This window comes from Schistocerca nitens, chromosome 3 (genome assembly GCF_023898315.1).
Source record: "Schistocerca nitens isolate TAMUIC-IGC-003100 chromosome 3, iqSchNite1.1, whole genome shotgun sequence".
Classification (NCBI taxonomy): domain Eukaryota; kingdom Metazoa; phylum Arthropoda; class Insecta; order Orthoptera; family Acrididae; genus Schistocerca; species Schistocerca nitens.
In genome coordinates, this window is record NC_064616.1 from 246449726 (window position 1) to 246463931 (window position 14206).

Here is a 14206-nt window from a genome sequence, read left to right on the forward strand (position 1 = left end):
CGGTTCTAGGCGCTTCAGTCTGGAACCGCGCGACCACTGCGGTCGCAGGTTCGAATCCTGCCGTGGGCATGGATGTGTGTGACGTCCTTGGGTTAGTTAGGTTTCAGTAGTTCTGAGTTCTAGGGCACTGATGACCTCCCCCCATAGTGCCAGAGCCGTTTGAACCATTTTTTATGCCCGCCCGCATACGGCGAGAGTTTCTCGGCTTGTCTTCGTGTTTGCCAAAGCTTATCTTGGCTAACAAGGCCGCCAGATCTCTCCCCACTTGAAAATGTATGGAGCATTGTGGACAGGGCCTCTAAACATCTCGGGATTTTGACGATCTAACGGGTCAGTTGGACAGAATTGGGCACAATATTCCTCAGAAGGGCATCCAACAACTCTAACAATCAGCGTCAAGCTGAATAATTGCTTACCTAAGGCCCAGAGGTGGACTTACGCGTTTATGACTTGCTCAGTTTGTGAAGCTCTTTCTTTTGAATAAATCATCCTTTTGTTCTGAAACTGTAATCATTTGTTTTGCTGCACATGTAAATCACATCAACGTTTAAAATTGTGACCGTAATTAATTGTCCTGTTATTGAGCGACTCGGCGAAACATCGAGTAATCACAGCTCTTTATAGATAAACATTCTATGACATTTGCCTGAGGAGGACATACAGCAACACTATCCATCAGTGCCAAGCCGAGTACCTGCTTGTATAAGGGAAAGAGGTGAACCAACGCATTACTGAGTTGCTCAGTGTGAGATGCTCTTTTTCTTGCTTAAATCATTCAGATTTTCTGTAATTCTGATCATTTGTTTGACTGTACATGTACACCACTTCTACCGATTTCCGTTCCATTCGGACAATTCGTTCGGGATGCGTCTTTTTTTGTCTTAGAGTATACATTTTATATGACTTCTGTGCGGAGTTCTGGTAGCTCCAGACTTTCAAAGTTACACATTAACCGGAAATCTCCTCACAGTACACTGTGTGATTTTTTTCAACTGCAGGGAACGAATCCCTGAGAGGATAAGGATGAAAACAGCTCATAAGGACACACATCCAGAAATCTTTTCCATTGGAGTTTTACCCACTTGAGATAAGACATCTTTGACAGTGCAGGTTGAAAACTCCCACTCAGTTTCTCCCGAACTCGGAACACGATAAATTCCACAACAAAATTAGTACCGTGTTAAATTATCACTCCTCACAATGATACCGAAAAAGTAGAACAATCTCTCTGCTACATCCAGAAGCAAGAGAATTTCAATTTATCAATAAGAAAAGTCAATAAAAATATTCATATAAACCGGAAATGAAGCAGTTATCTTCCCTTGGTTAATCAATAATGTCCCAAGTAGTGGCACCTCGTTACCTCCGGAAAGCCGACACTGTGAGCGCACAATTCAGAGGTGTAAAACTACCTGATGATATTTGTTTTAAATTAAGAGAGGGTCTCATCATCAAAGCAGTTGTAGGATAGTTGGAATCGAAATAACCATTAAAATGGACGTGAATTTGTTGACTTAAATTAATTTGATTCAGACATTCAAGTATTGACAAATACAATATCTTTTCTCGACCAATTAAAATCACTGAGCATGAAGTACAATGATGAATCCCAATTATCTGGTGATAGTAATTAAAAACTGACTTCGGAATTAATATTTGAAAGCAAAGGCACCTGAAAGCTGTTTGTAAGACTGATAATTTCTTGGCCAAACTACACTACTGGCCAATAAAATTGCTACTCCACGAAGATGACGTGCTACAGACGCCAAATTTAACCTATTGGAAGAAGATGCTGTGATATGCAAATGATTAGCTTTTCAGAGCATTCACACAAGGTTAGCGCCAGTGGTGACACCTACAAGATGCTGACATGAGGAAAGTTTCCAACCGATTTCTCATACACAAAACCGAGCGAGGTGGCGCAGTGGTTAGCACACTGGACTCGCAATCGGGAGGACGACGGTTCAGTCCCGTCTCCGGCCATCATGATTTAGGTTTTCCGTGATTTCCCTAAATCGTTTCAGGCAAATGTCGGGATGGTTCCTTTGAAGGGCACGGCCGATTTCCTTCCCAATCCTTCCCTAACCCGAGCTTGCGCTCCGTCTCTAATGACCTCGTTGTCGACGGGACGTTAAACACTAACCACCACCACCTCATACACAAACAGCAGTTGACCGGCGTTGCCTGGTGAAACGTTGTTGTGATGCCTCGTGTAACGAGGGGAAATGCGTACCATCACGTTTCCGACTTTGATAAAGGTCGGATTGTAGCCTATCGCGATTACAGTTTATCGTATCGCGACATTGCTGCTCGCGTTGGTCGAGATCCAATGACTGTTAGCAGAATATGGAATCGGTGGGCTCAGGAGGGTAATACAGAACGCCGTGATGGATCCCAACGGCCTCGTATCACTAACGGTCGAGATGACAGGCATCTTATCCGCATGGCTGTAGCGGATCGTGCAGCCACGTCTCGATCTCTGAGTCAACAGATGGGGACGTTTGCAAGACAACAACCATCTGCACGAACAGTTCTATGACGTTTGCAGCAGCATGGACTATCAGCTCGGAGACCATGGCTGCGGTTACCCTTGACGCTGCATCACAGACAGGAGCGCCTGCGTTGGTGTATTCAACGACGAACCTGGGTACACGAAGGGCAAAACGTCATTTTTTCGGATGAATCCAGGTTCTGTTTACAGCATCATGATGGTCGCATACGTGTTTGGCGACATCGCGATGAACGCACATTGGAAGCGTGTATTCGTCATCGACATACTGGCGTATCACCCGGCGTGATGGTATGGGGTGCCATTGGTTACACGTCTCGGTCACCTCTTGTTCGCATTGACGGCACTTTGGCCGGCCGGGATGGCCGAGCGGTTCGAGGCGCTGCAGTCTAGAACCGGGCGACCGTTACGGTCGCAGGTTCGAATCCTGCCTCGGGCATGTATGTGTGTAATGTCTTTAGGTTAGTTAGGTTAAAGTAGTTCTAAGTTCTAGGGGACTGATGACCTTAGAAGTTAAGTCCCATAGTGCTCAGAGCCATTTGAACCATTTTTGAACGGCACTTTGAACAGTAGACGTTACACTTCAGATGTGTTAATACCCGTGTCTCTACCCTTCATTCGATCCCTGTGAAACCGTATATTTCAGCAGGATAATTCACGACCGCATGTTGCAGGTCCTGTACGGGCCTTTCTGTATACAGAAAATGTTCGACTGCTGCCCTGGCCAGCACATTCTCCAGATCTCTCACCAATTGAAAACGTCTGGTCAATGGTGGCCGAGCAACTGGCTCGTCACAATACGCCAGTCACTACTCTTGATGAACGATGGTATAGTGTTGAAGCTGCATGGGCAGCTATACCTGTGCACGCCATCCAAGCTCTGTTTGACTCAATGCCCATGCGTATCAAGGCCGTTACTACGGCCAGAGGTGGTTGTTCTGGGTACTGATTTCTCAGGATCTATGCACCCAAATTGCGTGAAAATGTAATCACATGTCAGTTCTAGTATAATATATTTGTCCAATGAATACCCGTTTATCATCTACATTTCTTCTTGGTGTAGCAATTTTAATGGCCAGTACTTCCAAATGACGTGATGATGCGCTACCCAGCTGAAACACGTTTGTGAGGCAATAACGAGCACTCTGCAACCTAGAACTGTCTTTTAATATTAATCGTACTGGAAACTTTCTGTACAACCCCGCTACAATGGATTGGAATAAACGTAATTAGTTTTAGCGTAGCGTTTACGAAAGTCGTTTTTCGTTCATTACCCTTACGGGCACGTTTAAATCAATAATGTTAATGGAGAAGTCGAGTATGCGGGTGGCCTATTAGCCCAATAAATAGATACCAATAAAGGCCGAATATCGGGAATAGTTGGTGTAGTCGGAAATTTTGGTACAGTGGAAGGGGGGGAGTGCCATGAACAGCATAATAGAAATCCTGACTGCTGGGGGATGAGTGTGAGATGGAGGTACTTTTGTAGGTCACTTTGTACGTTTTTCTCGAATAATTCGGATGTTGTGGCCTCTAGTGAAAACATATCCTGGTACAAAATTTAACTATGAAATTTCCTACAGTAAAAGTCCTGCTCATTTTTTCTTTAGGACAAATCGTTTGCGCGTGGTGAGCGAGAGAATATGAAAATCGGGCCCGTCGTATATGAAGGCCAGCTATAAAATTGTGAGTTGCCTAAAACGACAGCGATAGGGGCAGCTGAGTCACCCTGTATGTCGTGAGTACCCCTTCAACTCCGGCGTGTCATAAGGTACCCCCTTAGCGTTGTGTGGCAGTAACAATACTCGCCGTCATTAAAGTGCATAAGCTGCAAAAGGCTCATTACTGTGCTACTGACTCTTCAGCTGTGATAGCTGCCTGAGCACGTAGCGTGAGCCAAGATCTCATATGGCCGTCCCGTAACCGTCAAAATATGTAATTTTATAGGTGTGTGAACTTACATTAGTTGATACGTCCTGCATTACAACATTCAACATGAAAGTTACCTATGGACGCATTACTAAATGATGGTGGTACGAAAAGCGGGAGTCACCGCTTCAGGCACGTGTTTGACTTTAAATTTCCCGTTCTTGTTTACTAGTGTATTGCTACAGAGACAAATTTAATAATAATGCAAATGAGCGCATTTATAAAACGTGTCATCAAATTTTATAGTAAGATTTTATATATTTTTTAGAAGATCCTAAACTAAGCAATCTGAGATCTGTAGCTAATGATCAGTAATGAATATCTATTTTTTGTTAACATAAACAACTCGCACCTTATAACAACGAAATAAGCTCATAACAACCATTTCGGTTGTGTACAGCTACACATCTACAGCCTACAAGCACACACAGAATCGTTGTTGGTAATACGAGACGAGCGTAGCGTATGGCTTTCCATCACTCCAGGCATGGCTACTGCAGCAGTACAAAACACCATCATGGTTGACAGAGATCTCATCTCTGATCAGTAATACCTATAGGAATTTCTGCCCTGCACTATTACGCTGGAATAACATTTTATTCCACCACGTTGTATGTCTATGAAACAAAAGTAACCTCATCCATTTCAGGTGTGAACGTCTACGTTGTCTACTGATCAAAATTCTTGAAAATCACTCACTCCCACAGGAGTTACGGTCAAAATTACCCACATCAGTACTGCAGAAACACCTGTTACTCGTTACGTACGCATTACCGCTCGGGGTAAATAAATCGGTGTGATATCCCTTACCAGCAATTATTACGTCGAACAACATCGATGGCTCAACGAAGAATGATTTAAGGTTTTTTTTTATTTATTTGTGATAAGGTACTATGGGATCAAATTTCTGAGGTCATCGGTTCCTAGGCCTACACACTACTTAATCCATCTTAAACTAACTTACGCTAAGGACACACACACACACACACACACACACACACACACACACACACACACACACACACACACATGCCCGAGGGAGAACTCGAACCTCCGACGGGAGATTTAAGGGAAATCACAAAATGATTGTCACGCATTTCTCGATCAACTGTACTCATGGCTGAAAGAATAAATAGAGCCTTCTTCCGAAGACTATTTCGCATGTTTTAATACATCTTCTCCTTGCTCCATTGACTTCTCCGCACTGGCTGAAGGTGCGTGTGCATTGGTACGCTTAGTATGCCTTAGCTGACGTCTTTGCAGTTCAGCCCCTTTGGGATCACCACACGAGCAAATTCCTTGTCCTCAGGTATGGAGCTCTATACGGTTCTTTCACATTGACCACCGCAGGAATCTAACAATAACAGATATTTCTCCCTTAATGGGAAAGGAAACGTCCTTCAAATATCTTTTGATCTGGTCAGGCGTTTGTTTACCCGATTTCGATGTGTCACAGGGACATTTGGGGCTTCAAAAACAGATTCTCAAATTCTCGGTCCAAATTCACCATTACTTTCTTTTAAAACTAAGTAAGTGAAAAAAAATCGTTTTGAGCTTCGTACTCGAGAACACGAAACATCTGATGATCCCAAAGGGATCGACAGCACAGGTAAAGCCGTGGAACGTATACGGCTTTCGATGTTGGACGAACTTCGTGAGAAGAGTTTCAGATCTAGTTCTGTCGAATGATAATGATGTCAGTCTCGACTTGAGAAACAATACAGTCAAGCTGCACTAGTACGTAAGCAATTCTCTTTGCAAAGGCTTATCAATGTATTGAAGTATGACTGACACAAATGAAGATATTTAGATGATCACCTGTGACAGTTTGAAATCGTGCTGTATGTTTTATATATTGTCGTCTCCGTCGTGTATGTTAAGCGAAGAAATTTCTTTCATTTTGTGTGCCTGGTGCAAAAAAAAAACCCTATGTTTTAAGCATTTCCTTCCAGATTATCAATATTTTAACGTCTTCTCCGTTGTGTATGTTAGGTGAAGAAATTTCGTTCATTTCGGGTGCCTGGCGCAAAAAACCTTACGTTTTAAGTATTTTCCTTCAGATTATGATTATTGTAATTATTTTCTGTAATAATAATGAGTTACTTATTATTTTCAATTAAGAAAATACACATATGTGACGGTAAGCATGTAAACAAACGAACTATTAATGTAAAACGTAAAATAACAGCTTAAAACATAAAACAAATATAAATAAAATAAAGAATTAGAATAGTAATGAATGTTTAGACATTTTAATCAGGTACTTTGAAAGTACTCCGACAGCACTTTGTGTACAGTCTATTTTCGATCAATCTCCTCTTCTGCAGCAGATGTTGGAAGCCTTTCTTCACTAACAAAACACACGTTTGTGAAACGGTAAATTAAAAAATAAAAGAAACATGAATGTAAAACGTAAAATGAAAATTTAAAACATAAAAACTATAAGTAAATTAAATGGTTAGAATAATGATAGATGTTTGGATATTTTAATTAGGTATGTTGAAAATTCTCCGACAGCATATTGTGTACAGCATATTTTCCACAACTGGTATTTCAGATACCAGCTTTATTACACAGGGATGTATGTGGCTTGAAAACTTCTTTAATTTATGTTATAACAAAAGTTCGCATTTTTCAAAATTAATTAATTGTTTTGGGGTATTTTGCAAAATTACAAATTATTACACAAGTTGATTACACAGTTTTCAAGAACATTAATTATACATCAACTTTTGTTATCCCAAATTACCTTTCGGGATGTGTTTAACCTCTTAAAAGCAAAATTGAGCGCAAACAAAAAAATACGTATTGCACTATTTCGCCCCCTCTAACGACCCGCCAGGTTTCATCAAGTTCATTTAATTACACTTGGGAATGCTACCTTGTTAGTGAATTATTAAATTTTGAAACCATTTTGCCATTCTTTTGCAATCACAGCAGTTACTAGGTTTGTTTGATGCATGGAAATTTGCTTGCAAAACTAACGTTACCAGCTCTGCGTGCAGACTGTCAATGAATCTACTGTTCTTATGACTGACTGACATATTACGTTACACAATTGAAGCTACCATTCCGTGTGCGATAGCTTACTATTTGCATGGAAAAAGGTAAGGAAACAAAGAAGCTCCTCGATTAAACAAGACTGTCTTTCTGATTCTAGTCCCTCCTATACCGTGATACGAAGTCCAAACGAAAGATATTGCATTTTTTATACTGTCTCTGAGATTAAAGTCCTTAGAGCACGTCAGAGAATGACATGTAGCATGGGGAATAGTAGCGTGAAGCTTTATGTTCTAGATTTTATTTCATTTAGGAAACTAAAAAGTGCTTTTTTTGGAAATCAGAAACTACAGGTACTGAAAGCATTACCAGAAATTACAAACACTGACCATAGTGAACAGAATAATTTGCTCGTATAGTACAACGTACAGAGCGATATGTCTTGGGACTTGGTGTGCAACATCCGGATCGAATCGAAGAACCGCATTTATTACATTGAGCAGAATTTACTGCCTTCCATGTGCTACAGTGGTTGAGTTGAGTGTAATTTCTCGTATCTGGCTACGCAAATTCTTGGCTGTGCCCCTCAGATCGCCTACAATAAACAATGTATTAACAAATAAAATGTAAAAATACATGACAGATTTCATATCATTTTCAGACAAATAACATACACGATCTTCCCTTTGATTACGAAGTTGTAGCAGGAGGGCAGTCTGGGAATATATTCATAGACCAATCAAAAGTGTCCTGATATATGAAATAAATAAATCAGGATGTGACTTCAAGGTACAAAATTACGTACACTGCAGCCACCAGCAGAAATGTTATTCGCTTATAGGACCAGCCCCTCAGTCTTGTATATTTTAGCATAAAAATACAAATCGAATCCGGATATTCTCAAGAATTTAAACCTGCCTTGAAATTTAAAAATAAATGCCAAGTGCAGTACACGTACTGCAGTTTTCAACTCTTGTGGGATACAGTCATTGACGCAGCAAATTTTCTGGGTCCGACTGGGTGGAAGCTTTCATTCTTCCACCATAATTGCCAATCATACTTGAAAAGTCACGGGTCTTGCTCTTCACCCTGCTGTTTCTCATAAAGTACTTTCTCTCTCAGAAAATGTTCCGTCTAAGTTGCTACTTTAGCTACCGTAGATACCGAACTCATTCTGATATTTGAAATTTTTTATGTGATCCTTTTGTTTTCAGAACGCAAGTGAAAAATTCTGTTTCTATTCCAGATCGAACCACTAAATCAAGAGGACGCCAGGCGGCAAGCAGTTTATCAACTTATGTACAAAGAGCAGCACTTCGCCGGCGTGCTGCAGTTTGGAGTTAGTAGGTTCCTGCTTCCCCTCAGCGAAAGGAAAGACCTTCTCAGTTCGAATGAGCACCAAACGCTTTTCCAGAATTGCGAAGAGGTACAGTTTTCAACATACTGTATTATATTTATCGGTTTGGTTTGCAAGGAGTTCATTTTCAGTATCAAAATGTCGATCAAATTCTTTCTGACACTGGCATTTATAAATAATGATACACACTCCTCGAAATTGAAATAAGAACACCGTGAATTCATTGTCCCAGGAAGGGGAAACTTTATTGACACATTCCTGGGGTCAGATACATCACATGATCACACTGACAGAACCACAGGCACATAGACACAGGCAACAGAGCATGCACAATGTCGGCACTAGTACAGTGTATATCCACCTTTCGCAGCAATGCAGGCTGCTATTCTCCCATGGAGACGATCGTAGAGATGCTGGATGTAGTCCTGTGGAACGGCTTGCCATGCCATTTCTACCTGGCGCCTCAGTTGGACCAGCGTTCGTGCTGGAAGTGCAGACCGCGTGAGACGATGCTTCATCCAGTCCCAAACATGCTCAATGGGGGACAGATCCGGAGATCTTGCTGGCCAGGGTAGTTGACTTACACCTTCTAGAGCACGTTGGGTGGCACGGGATACATGCGGACGTGCATTGTCCTGTTGGAACAGCAAGTTCCCTTGCCGGTCTAGGAATGGTAGAACGATGGGTTCGATGACGGTTTGGATGTACCGTGCACTATTCAGTGTCCCCTCGACGATCACCAGTGGTGTACGGCCAGTGTAGGAGATCGCTCCCCACACCATGATGCCGGGTGTTGGCCCTGTGTGCCTCGGTCGTATGCAGTCCTGATTGTGGCGCTCACCTGCACGGCGCCAAACACGCATACGACCATCATTGGCACCAAGGCAGAAGCGACTCTCATCGCTGAAGACAACACGTCTCCATTCGTCCCTCCATTCACGCCTGTCGCGACACCACTGGAGGCGGGCTGCACGATGTTGGGGCGTGAGCGGAAGACGGCCTAACGGTGTGCGGGACCGTAGCCCAGCTTCATGGAGACGGTTGCGAATGGTCCTCGCCGATACCCCAGGAGCAACAGTGTCCCTAATTTGCTGGGAAGTGGCGGTGCGGTCCCCTACGGCACTGCGTAGGATCCTACGGTCTTGGCGTGCATCCGTGCGTCGCTGCGGTCCGGTCCCAGGTCGACGGGCACGTGCACCTTCCGCCCACCACTGGCGACAACATCGATGTACTGTGGAGACCTCACGCCCCACGTGTTGAGCAATTCGGCGGTACGTCCACCCGGCCTCCCGCATGCCCACTATACGCCCTCGCTCAAAGTCCGTCAACTGCACATACGGTTCACGTCCACGCTGTCGCGGCATGCTACCAGTGTTAAAGACTGCGATGGAGCTCCGTATGCCACGGCAAACTGGCTGACACTGACGGCGGCGGCGCACAAATGCTGCGCAGCTAGCGCCATTCGACGGCCAACACCGCGGTTCCTGGTGTGTCCGCTGTGCCGTGCGTGTGATCATTGCTTGTACAGCCCTCTCGCAGTGTCCGGAGCAAGTATGGTGGGTCTGACACACCGGTGTCAATGTGTTCTTTTTTCCATTTCCAGGAGTGTATTTTTTATTGGGTGTCAGTAGTAAGTTTACCGCCTCAGTTTACTCATGTTTGTGACAGAATTAGTTCCACCTTACGCTCTGCAATGTACAGGATTCATGCAACGCTTGCTTGTACCGAAGTGGTGTTTCTTAGCTCTTCTGCAGTGTGCATACGGAAAATATTCTGAAAAAGAAAATCGACCATGAACATATAACCGGTAACACTTTCTTTATATTCTTGCTAATAATATATGTAGGTGTTAAAACAATCTAGTAATAGAAACGCCAACCTTAGGATAATAGATTGAGCCAATTATCAAGTTACATAATGTAGGCGCCATGGCTGCCTGGCAGTTACGAACGCATCTGTAGGAGTTTGTTTTGTCTACTGCAAAACAGCTGATGCAATAGCGATTCGACCATAAAAAAGGCCACCTTGGGTAAAGCTATAAATCGCTGGAAGAGAGATGAGTAGACAGCTTGAGACATCACTTCAGTATTGTTGTGTCGAAGAATCTCCTGAGTCAGAAATTCCCGACGACGAGGCACGTAGGAGCGTTGTCTAGGCGAAAAAAAAAGACACGAGTATCCTTTTTCCTATCATTTTGTAACAATTCTGGGAGAATGCAGTCGTCAGCGTAGCGACCTTTGGAATCTTGAGTAGCGTGAAACTTCCACAGCATTAAAATATTTTCTCTGTCGCTACTCTGCACAGGTGATAATCCGAAGTTACTTCAGAAGCTGTGAGCCTCCCAGCTCCTTTGTTGTATAGTATGAAATACAGTATTGTAACTTAAGCACCAACAGGATCACAATAACGGCCACGACCATGACAAGCGAGGTCGTCTTAAGCTCAGCTGAAACAAGTTCGCGATGAAGGTTGGTGTCAACCGAGAGAACCTCAATAACATTAGCCAGTCCAAAGTGTACTATGTGCAGATAGGATGCAGTAGCTGACACAAAGCTTAAACAGAGAAGTGCTGGAGAGTAGCGGTGTCGGTCCCTGTTACCGTATATCAGCCATGGGTCACCTGATTCGCCCATGTTATTGGTTTTCTGTGGCATAGTTCCGCAGTAGTTTAATCTGTAGCTCTCGTAGCGCTCTCTGCGCCTATCGTGTTTGTCGGACTATCACCGCTGACTATACTGCGTCAATATCCACATGTTCCGGTGGATATTTCATCAAAAATTCTCTTTGGAATGTAAAAGTAAATTTGCTACTCCTTAAAAGTCTGCAGCATGTATAAGTACACACTGAACTAGGGGCCAAATGCGTCACCACCCGCGAAAAGAGTCGCCTCTCTCTTCTTTATGACCACTAAAGTGAGAGTACCTTTCCAGCTTTGAATCATGTGGAGAAAGAGATGTACTATTTCTTTATATAAGGAATAGATCTTGGATTTTTTTGACCCGGGGAAACTTACATAGCTCTGCCAGGAACAGCTGCCAAATATTACTTGATAATTGCATTGCCAGATCACGTCGCCTGGCACAGAAGAAATTGTATGAAGCAAAAGAAAAGGAAAACATTTTCACGTGAAATGATGTAAGGAGGGAGTTACATACAGCAGCATTGCTGCTCGGGCAAGAAATAGGACAACGTCTGCAGAGTTTTGGGACAGGAGCAGGGTCGGTTTAATACCCAAGTGACACAAGCGGTAACTTAGGCGGATGCCGAGTAACTGCTTAACGAGACGAAACAGTTAAGGTCATCAGTCTCCTATTCATCTCCCGCTCCCCCCCTTTCCCCCCCTCCCCCCTCCCCCCTCCCCCCCCCCCCACACACACAGGTAGGAACAGAGTATTCAGTCTTTTTGCGTGTAGAGTCAATTCTGTGTGCAAGTGTGAGAAAGTGTCCTAAATGTGTGCGTAACAATTCGCCTAGTGGGATGCGCGAAACCGCCCAAAAACCACGTATTTTTACACCTACAGCTGCCCAGATGGGTGATCGCTTATGGGCGAGTGCAGAATTTCTAAGTAGGGTGTATCATAATTAGTAGCGGAACTGACAGGGACGAAAGTACACGATAACAGAAGCGAAAGCGTTCGGGTAAACGTGGGTCGCCAACGAATCGTTTCCGAGATAATAGCAAAGTTCTGGTAACGGGCAACCACTAAAATCAAATATTGTTCTAATTAGTACAAATATATTTGGAAGGTAACTTTACGATTAAGTCTCTATCTAAACTGACTCAAATTTCATCTTTGAGATAGTGATGAATGTGCCCTCAGAGGGAAGGAATTAAGCGATGGAATTTTGGTCATAGCGACCGTTCTTCCTGCTGGAAGTTCTCCACAAAGCACATTATTTTATAACACAGAAAGTTATTTTATTAATATTTTTCACGTTGCTTTCGCAAGCTTACGACTCCTTTTGACTTTACCTCTATCTGTAACTAGTGGTGAACGGAGTATTTCAAAACTCATGTTGATAAAGACAAGGTCAACACTTTCTCAAGAGCGATTGTGCAGACTGTCAACTTTAGCCCTGAAAGCGATATCTTGAAGTCAACAGATTCAGATTATATTTTGAAAAATTTTGCTGAGTTAAAGGCTAGAAAAATTTCACTGTAATGTTATTACCTGAGGGAAAAACTGATGGTAAATACACAGCCGACAAAAAAAAGGAAAGCGCTGGGAAGACACGGTCGGATGTCAATGTATCTTCGTACACGAACATACCATTATAGGATATGTAAAAGAATTAAGTTGGAATTCTCTGTGATAGGCAGAACGACCACCAGCGTGCACTGGCGTTGTTTATGTTTAGTGTTGTTACATGACCTAGTAGGGTATATAAGTGTCGTGAACCACGTCAGATGTTGAGCGCCTGACAGCGTTTGATAATGGCTGCATTGTGAGTCTCCATTTGGCCAACTGGTCGAATGGTATAATAGCCAGATATGTGGGGAATTTGGATTTGAGACTGGCCCTATGTTGGATTGCGTGAGAACGTCACGTCAAGGTTCCAGTCGACCAAGTCTGACCGCCACAAGTGAGGATTGCAATATTGTGCAACAAACACATTGTAGCCCCTTCACATGTGTGCTTAAAATCCGTGAAAAAGTAGTGGACCCAGAGCAACATTCTACATCTAAATCTACATCTACGTTTATACTCCGCAAGCCACCCAACGGTATGTGGCGGAGGGCACTTTACGTGCCACTGTCATTACCTCCCTTTCCTGTTCCAGTCGCGTGTGGTTGGCGGGAAGAACGACTGCCGGAAAGACTCCGTGCTCGCTCGAATCTCTCTAATTTACATTCGTGAACTTCTCGGGAGGTATAAGTAGGGGGAAGCAATATACACTCCTGGAAATGGAAAAAAGAACACATTGACACCGGTGTGTCAGACCCACCATACTTGCTCCGGACACTACGAGAGGGCTGTACAAGCAATGATCACACACACGGCACAGCGGACACACCAGGAACCGCGGTGTTGGCCGTCGAATGGCGCTAGCTGCGCAGCATTTGTGCACCGCCGCCGTCAGTGTCAGCCAGTTTGCCGTGGCATACGGAGCTCCATCGCAGTCTTTAACACTGGTAGCATGCCGCGACAGCGTGGACGTGAACCGTATGTGCAGTTGACGGACTTTGAGCGAGGGCGTATAGTGGGCATGCGGGAGGCCGGGTGGACGTACCGCCGAATTGCTCAACACGTGGGGCGTGAGGTCTCCACAGTACATCGATGTTGTCGCCAGTGGTGGGCGGAAGGTGCACGTGCCCGTCGACCTGGGACCGGACCGCAGCGACGCACGGATGCACGCCAAGACCGTAGGATCCTACGCAGTGCCGTAGGGGACCGCACCGCCACTTCCCA

The 14206-nt window shown here is 43.9% G+C and overlaps 1 protein-coding gene across 1 annotated transcript in view; it reads left to right on the forward strand.

Moving 5' to 3' along the window:
• The window catches only part of LOC126248203 (uncharacterized), a 988540-nt gene that overhangs the window by 575875 nt on the left and 398459 nt on the right, over nucleotides 1-14206 (forward strand). The window contains exon 8 of the mRNA XM_049949008.1: nucleotides 8685-8864. Within this exon, the coding sequence (XP_049804965.1) occupies nucleotides 8685-8864 (180 nt within the window). The remainder of the gene's footprint in view (nucleotides 1-8684; nucleotides 8865-14206) is intronic.